The sequence below is a fragment of the Chaetura pelagica genome, unplaced genomic scaffold (genome assembly GCF_000747805.2).
Source record: "Chaetura pelagica isolate M959 unplaced genomic scaffold, ChaPel_1.0 scaffold737, whole genome shotgun sequence".
Classification (NCBI taxonomy): domain Eukaryota; kingdom Metazoa; phylum Chordata; class Aves; order Apodiformes; family Apodidae; genus Chaetura; species Chaetura pelagica.
Window position 1 is genome coordinate 857,640 of NW_009953813.1, and position 13,281 is coordinate 870,920.

The window sequence follows — 13,281 nt, forward strand, 5'->3', positions numbered from 1 at the left end:
AGTTTCCTGGCTTGCTCAGGCCTATATGACTCCTCAGCAGAGTAAAACCAAGTTCAGCCAAAGAAATGCACATAAAGTTTACCACAGAGGATGGTGATGTCTGTGGTGGCGCTGAGGATGGTTGTACGGGTGTTTGGGGAGCAGAGACATTGGGAAAAGAGCTATCAGACTCTTTCTAAAGCAGGGTGATGGCAGAATTTTAACAAAGTGTTTTAGTAATAATAAAATTCAGGCTGTAATCACTTTAATTTGAATACTACCGTATTCTGAGGTTGCCTATTAAAATTTCAGAGATCCTTTGGACCCTTCTTTTTTCCTCAGAAGTAATGATTTATTTTTTTCTAAACCTCCATGTTTTCAATACTATTGATGATAACCTTCCAACAAGAAGCAGCCATGGTTAACTGGCTGAATATTGAGACTGAGGATGGGAACACAGGCAAAACTCTCCAAGGTATTTTGCTCTGTTATTTAAGTGTGAATTTTTAGCTCCTCTTAAATTAGAAAAAACAATTTATTCTGAGAAGGCACAGAACATAAAGCACTGAACCTGGATTCACAGTTATTGTGAGACTGGATAATCAGCTGTGGAAAGAAGATATCCAGCTGGCAAATCCATAATGCCAGTGGTGCCCAGCAGTTGGGTCTGGTATGCTCCCCTGACTCACTGGCAGCAGAATATCATGAGGGACGTCTCTGGTTTAAAGCATTAATACAGTTATTTGCAGTCCAGTAGTTTCTTGAGGCTGCAGGAGAGAGTGAGGACTAATGCTGCTCAGCCCCTAATCTAGTCTTGATTTTAGTTAGTAATAAATTTTCACCAGGATTTCTCTTCAATAGGTTTTGACTGCAGAGAGTGAGAAATCTTACTTGCAGATGCATGTCTCATTACACAGACAGTTAAGCTTCTGGCTGCTGCTATTTGTGAGAGTGAATTTATTTAGGGTGTGAGAAGAAAGAAGGATGTATTTTGAACATCAAATCCTGCTTCCCTATTTAGAAACAGGCTATTTAAAAAAGAACAAACAAATCAACCAAGAAAACCTGGAACCTGGACATCCTTCTCCCTGGTCTCTTTAAAAAAACATATCTAGAAGTTTGTTACCTCAGTGCAGCAATAGCATTTCTTTTAAAAATAGGTCAGTTTTAGTTTCTTCCCTAAGCAATCATACAGCTTTGTGAGACTATATCCAACAATCATTTTAATAGGAGTATTGCTGCAAATAATCTTATCCGTTGTCTTTCTTGCAAGAGTGACTTCTTTAGTTTTGCATGTATATTATTGTGAGTGGAACAGCAACTTTGTATTTATTTTCCCCAAAAAAATGTTTGTATATATCACACTGCACAAATTAATGCTGTTTTATTTCTTTCTGGGCATTCTCCCTTTTTACAGCATTAATGCTTAGACTCACAGTAAACACTCTCAGTAGTCTGCATGTCTCATTTGGAGAAATACTTGCCTTTGGGCAAAAGACATGAAAGCCCAAGAGCTGCACAAAAGGCTGAGATGATGGGAAGTCTTTGTTTTAAGGCAGTGCTGAAAGGGGAATGGCTGCTGTCCTCCAGGTGGAATAGGAAAAAAATACCTCTGGTGGCTCTTCATGACTTGAGGAAAATGCCCCAGGAGACTTCCCTGACAAAACAAGATTACCTGTTCCTGTGGCTTAGCTGCAATTTTATAATCTTGTCTTGAGTAAATAACATCTTGTCTTGGCATGTTCCCAGGAGCAGGACAAGGAGACAGGAACTCCTCTCCTGCTTAATCGTGGATCAGCAAAATAACCTGAGCTGCCAGTCAGAAGGATCTTGGGATCAAGCTGTTGTCCTCCAAACCCAATGTCACTAACAAATCACTTGCTGCCTGTAATGTACCAATGACTATGTGCTGGGGTCTCTTTTATTCCTGGCTTTCTTCATCCTCCTGCTGTTTATCTATGAGGAGCTTCAGCCAAGCTAACCAAAGCTCTGGTGTTTTGGGGATTAATTCCCAGAAAAGCTCAGAGGAGCAACCAGTCAGGAGCTGATTAAATGCATCTGAACTCATCCTGTGGTACTCCTGGCTGGGTGAGAAAAACAGCAGGCTTTGCTGAGGTAAAGCTGAGATGAGAGTCTCTGGCCCAAAAGTACAACCATGTCTGATGTTTTAAGTTATGTGTTTTGCTATTTTAGCCTTTGTCCACTTGCAAGCTGTGAAAGGCAGCTGCAGGCTGTTGTTAATAGGTAACAATTTGGCTCTAACTCTAAATCCTTTTAGTAATATCCTGTGGGACGTTAGTGATTTTTGTAATCTAACTTGAGTTTCTGGGAACTTTTCTCTGCTTTCATTCCACCCATGTACCATGAATGCATCGTCATTAATTTGTGCACATATAGATGTGGTATCTAACATCCATAAGCACTGGCAAGAATGGAAAATATTTAGCAAGAAGAATTTTACTTTCTCCTCTCTTTGCTTATGGTTTGTTCTTGAACCCTCGAAGATATCTTTCCATAAAATTAACTGATGTGTTTATTTTAACTAGAGCTGGGTAAGTAATTTACATTAAAAAAAAAAATTCCTCTATTCATCTTTTTTAGATCAAGCACAAGTTGTGATTTTCTCATTTGTACTTACTCTTCAGAAATACTTAGTGAATTTTTTTATGAATGAGCTTGCTGGCAATTCATCCACCAATAGTTTGGTACAAGCATTAATTTAAACTGTTCATTTTAATATGTTTCAGTATCCAAATTCCTTTGATTTTGAAAATCTCAAGCTAATTAGTAAAAATCTGAGCTGTTCCTTTTCAACAGGCAAGTTGCCATCTTGTAAGACAACAGCAGCTTTAGGATTGTTTTTTCTGTGTTATGTTGCTGTTATAAATTGGAGTTGTGCTTCTGCAGAATTGTGTAACATTCAGTGATAGAGAATGTTAGAGATGTTAGAGAGAAATATGTTAGAATCTGTAATGGGACTAGGGTTTTATCCACTGTTTCAGCAAACACACAAGCCATCCAATTCCCTCACTAGTGTTCCGGAGGAGAGGGAACAATAGGGCACCAATACAGAATTTTGCTGTTAAAATAACAAGAGTAAATACTCAGGTAAAATATTTGGCAACATTATCTAGCTCTAATTTTCATATTTTAAAGGGTGATCTTTCATGTCCCCTCAAGTTCTTTGTTTGCCTGAGTCCCTGGATACAGTGCATGGAAAGTCAAAGGATATCTTATGTCATCACTATTTGTGTTAATGGCTTAGGAAACCCACAATCCAATCAGTTAAAATAAACAACCCAGTGTAATAGGAACATAAATCAATGAAGACTTCATTACTGAAACCTTAATGTGTAATCCATCCACCTACAGAGGAAAGGGATACTGAGAGGCAGCAAGACAAAACCAGAAGACAGTCTGGTTTAGGCAACCCTGATGTTTAAAAAGGTGCTGAGAACAGTAACTCTTGTTGGAGTCAGTACATTTGGTGGATACTCACCACTTCTGACAGAAGTACCCCAGACTATTAAGTCCATATGCTAAAAAATGCCATTAAACCCTTGGAAAGAGAACTCTGGCTGCTCTTTGTTTGCTCTGAAGTTATAGGGAGATTTGAGACAGCTCTGGACTGTGGAATAATGAGCAAAGACAGGAATTAGCAAGACTAACATGAAGTAATGGTGTTCAGAACTGCTTTGACCCTGCCAGACTTTCCCCTCTGTGTGGTCCCTGGAGCCAGTAACAGGAATTCTCTAGGGTGAGGGTGGCAATACTTGGTGAACAACTGCGAGTTACTGGATTTCATTAAAGCCACAAATTCTGTTTCTCTTGGCTCTGAAGGAAGCAATAATCCTATCACATCAAGCCTTTCGGTTTCAACGTGGTTCATAAAGGGGTTGAACTTTTATGTTCAGTGCAGAGATCTCTGCTTGTTGAGTTAATGTAGTAATGAATAGAAGCAGCAGGTTCTCTCTCTGGGCATGGGCCAACTTTTAGATGGGGATGAGACATGGTGCTTCAGCTTTTCCTGTGGATTTTAGCTAATAACAGAAGATGAGTCTTTAGAAAGGCTCTTCCCAAGAGCCTCCTGTTTCAGAAGTGATTCTCTGTTTATTTGTTCCCATCTGTCATCCTTGCCTGATGACTCTTTTTCGCTTTCTCCTGACCACATCTTGTTCTTTTTTCTCACTCCCCAACCAATACTCTTGTCCCTGTGGCTCATTTATGCCAGCATGAGATGTGTAATGAGTAGTTAAAGTTTGGTAGCACTGGTCATCAACCAAAGCCAGTATGATGGGAATTCTGGTGTTTAGGGGCTTGGGATTGTTTTTGTTAATAATAATGATTTTTTAAAAAGAAACTTAGGAATACATAATGGTAAGGATAAGAAGTTAGGAAACATCAGAAGGGATGTAGGTATCGCATGCAGAAGAAGGCACATACTTTTCCCCTACAGAAGGAGGTTTGGTTGAAGGGAACTGTCAAGCATCCTACATGAATTCTGAGAAAAGGGTGGAAACCAGGTTCTCCAGGCTGACACTGACTTACTGTGACTGAAGTCTGACCTTTTTGCTGCTTCATTCCCACTTCTCAATGCATACCCTCCTCAGATCTAACAAAGGAGGAAGGGATGTGATATGCAACTCCCTAATTGTCTACACACTCCTCAGCACCATGTCAGCTTGTGCTGTGACTTCAGCAGGGATGCACTGGAAAAAAAAGCCCATTTGCACTTATGGTAATTATTATAGATCTCAATTAGATTTCTTTAAATATTCTTTATAGAGTTTGTCTTTGCTAGGGGTTACTTCTAAATTCCTTGTCTTAAATAATCAGCTGCAAGATGTTAAATATGTCAGAACGGTTGAATCAAATTGGCTGGGAAAATGATTGTAAATATCCAAAATACCTCCTAGTAGGTTAAGTTTCAGAAGCACTTCAGAACTATGGGAGCCATATATTTCTAAGGTTTTATCCTGATTTAATAATTGAATGGGAGATGAAGTGATGCCATTATAGCTTTTGAAATGTCTGAAGTTCTTCAGTATCAAGGCTACACAAATGCAAATTTTCTGTTATAATGAACATTTTTATTGTGTTGTGTCTATGGAAATGAAGAGATCTAGAATTTAACCCTAATCCCTTATGAAACTATACAGACTGGTGATTAATTCTTCAGCCTCAGCAATGAAATATGATTGGAGGAGGATTAAAGAAGAGGCCTAGTGTATTGCACAGATGGATGGTAGATACCATGTGTTTCCTTCTCCTCAAGTACAGTATATCTCATTTCTTCTACTGCAAAATTTAAAGTGCATCTAAAGCAGAATGTCTGATGTCAAGGTTGTGGTGTTTACTTAGTCTTGTTAAAAATAAGTTTAGGGTATCTTTCTGCTCCCTGAATTCCAGGCTTCCATGTGGTTGTAGCTGCAAAGTTGCAAAGTCAAGGAAATTTTCTTGTAAATGAGATTAATATAATAGATATTCTTCAACTGCCAGTAATAAGGAATGCTGGTATGGGAAACCACTCCACATCTAACATTCCTGTGTGATACAGAATTTCCTTAGTTTTGAGGTAGCCATACCAAACAAGAAAAGAGAGATGCAATTTAGAATTTAGATGTAAATTCTGTAGAAATGCTCCTGTGTGTTAAATATTGTGTAGTATGATCACTCTGTCTGCTGGAGGTTTTTAAAATGTGTAATCAATATGGTTCCACGTATTCTCTGAACAGATGGCACAAAAAGTACTCTGTGTCCAAACAAGGATCTCTGTGGCTCTGCACTGCATGATGCACTGCAGCTCTGTGTAGCAGGAACTTCTCTATTTTGATTTGATCCCTAAATCTGCTGTGTTTCCATTTCAGAGCTCCCAGGACAAGGACATCATCCTAAATATTCTCAGTGTCCTCACTAACCTGCTCCCTCTGGGTAAGGAAGCAAAACTCTGGGGCTATGCCCGTGAGCTAGGGGCAGAAATAGGGTCCTCAAACAGGTCAGGGAATTCCTACCTGCATGAACTCAGCCAGCTGTTTGCAAGGTGAAAAAAAATGGAAATTTTACCTGCAGATCAGCAGTCATTACTCTTGTGTTAGGAAAACTGAGCTTATAAAAAAAACAACAAACAACACAACACATCACCAAAAAGTCCCCATTGTTTTTAGTTCAAAAGATGGCTGTGACTTTCAAGGTATTTAATAATCCTTGGCATTCAACCACTGAGAAGGTGCCATTGGAGAGAGGGCTGTCAGGAAGAGGAGCCTGACTTCCTAGAGAGCAAGGTCTCTGGATTCTCCAACACAAGAAGGATGTGGACCTGTTGGAGTGTGTCCAGAGGAGGGCAACAAAAATGATCAGAGGGCTGGAGCACCTATCTTATGAAGACAGGTGGAGAGAGTTGGAGAGAGTTGGGGCTGTTCAGCCTGAAGAAAAGATTCTGGGGGTACCTTATACTTCTGTGCTTATTTCTGTGATGCATTTCAGTGCACAATGAAAAACTTCTGCAGGACATGGGTTAGTAAAGATAATGGCTGACAGAGCAAGAGGCAGCAGAGCACATGGTTTCACCATGCAGCCATTGGCCACATCTCCTGCTCAGGGGAACCTGAGAGCCATGGTCAGTTCTGCAAATGCTCTTGTCTTTATAGCAATAAACCACCATTGGAAGGCCATGGGAGCTCAGTGCTCCATGCAGAGTGAGGGTTTGCAGTAGCTGTGGCTCAGCACAGGGATGCTCTGAGTAGAGTCTCTCCTCTTTTCCCCAGGGACCAGCCGGAGAATTCACTATGTGATCAGCAAAGGAGGCAGTGAGGCTCTGCTGGAGGCTCTGGCCACTGCTGCCCGGGCTGAGCCACCTGACCATGGCATCCTGCTGCCCCTCCTCAGGCTGCTGGCCAGGGTTGGCCAACGAGGTACTGCTGAGTGGTGGGGACTTCTCGAGTGGGGGGCTCAAAACTGACAAACAGCAAACAATCAGCCCTGGGATGGGCCTGATAGGCAGCTGTGAGTTTATTCTGCTTGTCTGCAGATTGGCCGGGTGAAGGTCCTGCAATAAGGCATGGAGGGTGTACATGCACAAAGAGCTGCTGCTTACACAGGTCTCATCTGTGTTCCTGGGTCTTTGTAATAGTTTGATTCTTATTTGCTTTCCACAGATAGGAAATTTGGGCTGAAAGTGCAAAAAGCAGAAGCAACTGACATAATACTGAGCTTGGCAAGAAGAAACCTGGGCTGCCACCTGCACCTCACACACTGCCTCTGGGTCCTGAAAGTTTGTGCTTCTAATGGTGAGTGTCTGGGTTTTCCTTCTTTCCTCTGTGTGACAACCAACAGAAGTATTTTATTTTTTTTAGTAATTTCATTTTAAATAAACATTGTTCCTGGTTAAGATTGCTGCCTGCATGTCCTGTTAATATACAGAATCAAACACAAAAGCAAATGCAACCATGGAAAGAGGTGCTCCCAAGGGGGTCTATACAGCCTTTACAGTGTTTTTCGTGTGTGGACTATGAAAGTAAAAGTGCTGTAGTGAAAAATATTCATGGCAGTGATCTCCTTTTCTAGAATATGGACTGTGAACTCCTTTGCTCTGAGGCTTGGGTACCTTAAGTCTCTATGCAGTTCCCATTCCCATAATAGCAAAATGTTTTACCATTGTTGATTGTATTGGTTGTCAAAGCAGCTCCACTAGGGAGAAAAATATAGGTGGAGAAACAAAAGGAGAGAGAAATCAGTTAATCATTCAAGGTCCCTCAGGAAGTATATATTAGATCCTGGTCTGCTGTCAACTATCTGCCCCCCCTCACTCCATGCACTCTCCCAGCTCTTATTGCTTGGCAATGCTCTCATATTGAATGATTCAAGACATTTGATTGCCAGTGTTCTTTCTCAGGATCATTACAGATTCATACAGGCTTTTCCAGCTATAGCACACTGAATTTGTCAGCACAAATTTCCCTTTGCTCCCTCTAACCCTTTCCTCTCCCTCCCCACATCCCTCCGCCAGCAGGTAAGTCCTGACAGCCATCCTGTCTGCTGTCAGCTCTATGCATCCTAAGATTTAGCACTCCTGGCACCCAGCCCTGCAGGTCCCTTCTATCTGTACAGGAGCTGGCTTGATGAAATGGGCTTTCTCAGGCAAGCAGCCAAGCCTCAACATTCAACCCCTTTCCCTATGACAAGCAGTATTTGAAAGGCAGAGTGTGACTGAAAATGCAGCCAAGGCCAGAAGATGAAATGTGCCTTTGTTTCACAGCTGTGTAGTGACCTTGTGCTGCCTCCCACCCAAAATGATGATCCACACCCTTCCCTGCTCCCTGCTTCTGTGCACCTGTGTCCCAATCCAGCTGCAGTCTTTGCAGAGGTTTTAAGATGCACACTGCAACCTATTAATGTCAGATCCCAGAACCCTCATTCTGCTCCTTTCCTGGAGCATATCTGTTACTCTCCCAGTACCTCCAGCACTCTCCAGATGTGTTTTCTCCTTCCACAAGTAACTTCAGCTCTGTGGGCTCCCTGGCCCACCTGGGAAGCTGCAAGGGAGATTGGGTAAATGTCTGTTTGGATGTCGTACCAAATGAGGAGATGACACACTCCAAACTCTAAATAATATTTTTATGGGGTGGAACTAGAAAGGATCCAGATGCACATAAAACTCAGAGTGCTTATGTATGAAAGCAGAAAAGATGAGTCCTTGTTAAAATCTCATGCACCAGTTCTTTGGTCACTCTCTTCCCAATCTCTGCCAACAGTTGTGTGTGGCAGCCCACGTCCCTCTTTGGGGCAGGATGAGTTCAAGCAGCTTTGTCCACCTCCCTGTCTAATGAATTACCAACTAGTGTAAAAATAGCTGGCAAGCCTTGCAAAGCTTGGCCATCACAGGACAACTTGGTGGGAACAGGGTAGGACTGCAGAAGATGATGGGCCTTCTGGCAGCTCTGTGATTACCACTGGGAGATATTTGCAAAACCCAGCAGCAGGCAGACAGTCTTCCTCTTGATTACTGATCCTTTCACACTGTTCACTTGCATTTAATATTTCAGGGCTGTGTTCACTACTACTTTACACAGAAAACCTGTCTTATATGGGGAGGCCTGGCTAAGCACTTAGTTTTTGCATTGGGTATGTTTGGAATCGATTGCAAAATCTCTGTATAAAAGTTCTCAGTGTGTTAGCAAATGGGGGATTAAAGGTAAAATTGGCCTAGCTGAAGTTAATCTGCATTCAGAAGCATCTGCCCTAAAAAACCCCACTTCCATACTGCTGAGTAATAGCACAGAAAGAAAAATCTGCCCTCCCTGCCCCTATGAAATAAACCATCCTTATGGAGTTGCCTGTGGGAAGTGGGGAATAAATTTGAGCCCTGTCATTTTGCTGGGAGATGACCCTATTTAACTGTGATTTGTTCCCTGGAGAGTACCATATTTACAGGAAAAAGGGCTTTGGGGATCTTGAAGAAAACACTGCACAATTTGAGATCTGTTTTTGCATCTGATCTTGGCTCAGGCAGTACCCACAGACAGCTTTGTGCTTTAGTTTGAGTTTTTAAGTCCAGCTGAGAGCCCAGAGAAAACTGCTTATAGCCCCAGGAGCAGCTACTCCCTTCCCCACATCACCTCAAAACACAACGTTGCAGACCACCTGCTTCATATCTGACTGCTTTTCTCTTTTCTTGGCTTAGTTACTACAGGAACTACACTTGGCATCAATGGAGCCATGGAGCTGCTTTTCAAAGTCATCACCCCCTACAGCAAGAGACATGTCAGGATAGTCAGGTAAGCAGTAGCTCCAGAAGAATTCATCTTTCCAGGTCTGCAAGAAATAAAATTTTGGTTCCACTTGAGAAGGAAAAGCAATCAGAAATGGATGCACAATTTCCACTCACTTTAAATTTGCAGGGTTTTTTTTAAGAGGCAGAAAGAGTTCCCTGAAGGACACATGAATGGTGTGATTCATCATATGATTCATGCTGGTGGCCATTTAGTTGTGGTGCACCCTCTACAGTGATGGCAGTTTGATTGCAAGGTGCTGTCCATTTCCCAGTCAGGACTGGGTTTTGGGAAGCATATGCTAGAAGCATCAATACTGCTCTTCCCTACCCTTTAGCAAGAACCTCCTGTCATCACTGGCCTGGGGGGGCAAGTACATGAAATCATGGCAGTGCTGCCTTATCCTCCTTTTGCAGACAGTTGATACCATGTCATTGTGATATTTTTGAAGTATGACAGTTCTTACTAGTATTAATCAGGGTCTGGTTTTAAGCCCATCCCAAATATTTCAGATAGTTTTTTTCTGAAGACAGCAAGTCCATTTTATATCTCTGTCTTAATGCTGAACGTTAGTTCTCAAGTAGTCCATTCTGACCATGTCCTCAGATGCCTTTCAAGGCAAATTTTGTAATGTGGAAAACATCCACAGAAGGACATAACTCTGAATGAAGGCACCAGTAAATAACATCCATCCAGTTGTTACTACACAAGACTGATATCAATCCTCCCAGTATCCTCAGTTACACAAGTACAGGAAGGAGTTTTAATTCCTTCCCAGTAGCCACAAATGATGAACTTGGTGTCACCACACCCAGCGGTGACAGTACTGCTGTTTGCTAGAGGCAGACTTCTTCTGCCTACATGTCTGGGGCTATAAAAAAAAAATACAACAGTTTGCCAAGTAAGATGCTGAGTGGGCCCAGCAGATGCACAGCTTCCTGCAGCTGCCTTGTTAGTGGAAGTCAACTCACTGTTGCCTGCATTTTTTGCTTTCTAGTATAGTTCCAGTACCTGGAACTGCTTTACAGCTTCACTTCTCTCTTAGGTTATCTGTGATTCCTCTAGGTGGTCTATCCAAAAGCATGACATCAGGATGTTCCCTGCACAGAGGTTTGGATATTGTCCAATTCAAAGAACATTATTGTTAGGATATTATTTCTAGGATATCTGAACACCCTTCAGGATTCCCCTTGGGCCTCATGTTATAACTTCAGTCTTTAAGACCCAGGGAGCCTGGAGAACTGCTTTGTGTGACAAGACTGCCTAGGATGAGTTAGATCCAGAGTTCAGCTTGACTTCTGAAACAATCAAAACTGATTGATGGGTCTGTCCTTAATTAAGTAAGCAAACTTCACTCAACTCCCTGGTTTCCTTCCTGTGGAAGCATTGGCTGTGATCAGATAAGTGCTAATTCTACTTCTGTGATAGCCTCATTGGTCAGGATCTATGTGTAATGGGACTTGGGCCTGTATCAGTTCTCCATTTAGCAATGGGACTGGCTGTGTAGAGGTGTTTTAAATTAATTCTGTGCAACACTGCTTTTTCTGTTCACTGTCTCCTCTGAGAGAAGTGGAAAACTTGGTATCTGTCACATATTTCTTGCCCGACTTTTTGCTGAGATTCATTCGGAGTTGCAGCTAGTGCTGCTGAGAGTGGTTGTAATGTAGTCTGCAAAGTGGTCTAGAATGCCCACTTCTAAGCAAAAAGGAAAAGAAATAGCCTACAGAGAAACACACTGCTTTTTATTTCAGTGATTCCACATTGCCAATGTCCAGTGTTTGGATTTTTCTCCAGATTTTTATCTGATGTACAAGAATTGATTTGAACTCTTCTGTGGACCTTTTTTTCCATTTGGGAGACACAATGCAAACTTAACATTTCCCTCAATACAAGTCTAGTTTTATTAATAAAAAGCCATTTTATTTATTGCTGAAAACCTTGGATTTATTTTGTCTTTGAAAAAAAGTCTCTTACACATCTACTGTTGTCTACCTGAGCTTCTTCCATGCTAGTTCAGTTTCCTAATTGCCCTTTTTGTTCCCTAAAATATTTGTGCTGCTCTTAAAACATATTTGTAAATGTGCAAATGGAGAATAAATTCTTTCCTGGGACCTAGCTCACAGAAAAGGTGAGTTGGCTGCCAACTACACTTGGTTTTACAAGCAAGAACCATAAATCAGCTGAAGCCTGGTAGCCACTCAGCTGGTCTGCCCTGAGATCAAAGCTGCTTGTTTCATTTAATAATCAGGAGCAGCTGAAAAGGTCAATGACTCAGTGGAGATAGTCTGTTTTACATCAGAGGAAGCACACAAACCTGTTTTGTTTTAAAAAATGTTTGCAGCCTAGTGCTTTGCTGTTCAGTAGGGACTATGTTTGTTTGTGGTCCATTTGGAAAGACTATTTTCACTGGGGAAAATGGCTTCAAGAGATGTTGTTGACAAGAATTTAGGTCCAGAGACCAGAAGTCCAGACTGTAGTGTGAGTCACAGATTTTTTTGCCTAGCATTAGCAAATGCCTGGGATAGCTATGGTCTGAAAATCCCAGGCATCTTTGCAGCTCATCAGCAATTGTAGGTAGGTACATGTGAAAATGCCCTTCTATTTTTTTTTAAGCTGTGCTGGTTAAAAATTTGTGGGGTGACTCAGGGAGGAAGCCTATGGAAGGGTTTTCTGAGATAGGGAGAGAGTAAAAGAAAAAAAATGGGGTCATGTGCTTTGCCTAGTTCAGAACATGCTCCTGGTCACCCAACATTGGTGAAGCTCTTCCCAAAGTTGCTGTGGCTATACTGTGATCTAGATTTGGTGTAGGTAGTTGGTAACAAAAAGATCATCTTTTTGGCTGTCAGTATGGAACTTGAAGAAAGTACTAGCTTTTAACCAGCCTATGGAGGAAAAACTCTAGTGTCCTCCCAGCAGCCTTCTCATCCTCCATTTGTATTTGCCCTTGATACCTTCTCTCTACTGTATAACTATTTGCACCACAATTTGCCTTGTTGCTGGGGAAGGAACAGCTGGCAACTGTGGGGGCTGAGATTACCCTTATTCTTTGATCAGCTGCCAGGAATGTAGCACTGAAAATGCACCACTTCTCTGGTGGATACACCCTTATTCTCCTGTCCCGGTCAGCAGTGAGACCAAGGTCACTTTAAGAACCTGCCCTGGAGAGTGCACTATGAGAGCTATTTATTTAGCCAGCTAAGATGCAGAAACAAGATACATAGTTCTATTTATTTTTCCCAGTGGCAAAGCTCTGGGTTATTTAGAAATAGTCTACCATGCTCCAATTGACCTTCTCTGGGTGCATGCCAAGTAGCTCTGATTCCTCTGAGGCTGTGACTCATAGACTTTATTGGTCTTAGTTAGGCATTTGAGGTCTGCAGGTTGCTGGTGCCATAATTGTGTGGATATCTTCAAGACTACCCATATCTGAAGTAAAAGCTAGATAAAAAAAAAATAAAAAATCTTACTGTGGTTTAGAGAAATCTTGAGTTAAGCAATGTGAAATTCAAGTGGGAAGGAGACTCTAGATTGTCTT

The 13,281-nt window shown here is 41.7% G+C and overlaps 1 protein-coding gene across 1 annotated transcript in view; it reads left to right on the forward strand.

Annotated features, from left to right (window-relative positions):
• The window catches only part of AGBL1 (ATP/GTP binding protein-like 1), a 276,400-nt gene that overhangs the window by 13,280 nt on the left and 249,839 nt on the right, over positions 1–13,281 (forward strand). The window contains exons 2-5 of the mRNA XM_010001309.1: positions 5,847–5,910; positions 6,744–6,890; positions 7,134–7,265; positions 9,659–9,752. Of these exons, the coding sequence (XP_009999611.1) occupies positions 5,847–5,910; positions 6,744–6,890; positions 7,134–7,265; positions 9,659–9,752 (437 nt within the window). The remainder of the gene's footprint in view (positions 1–5,846; positions 5,911–6,743; positions 6,891–7,133; positions 7,266–9,658; positions 9,753–13,281) is intronic.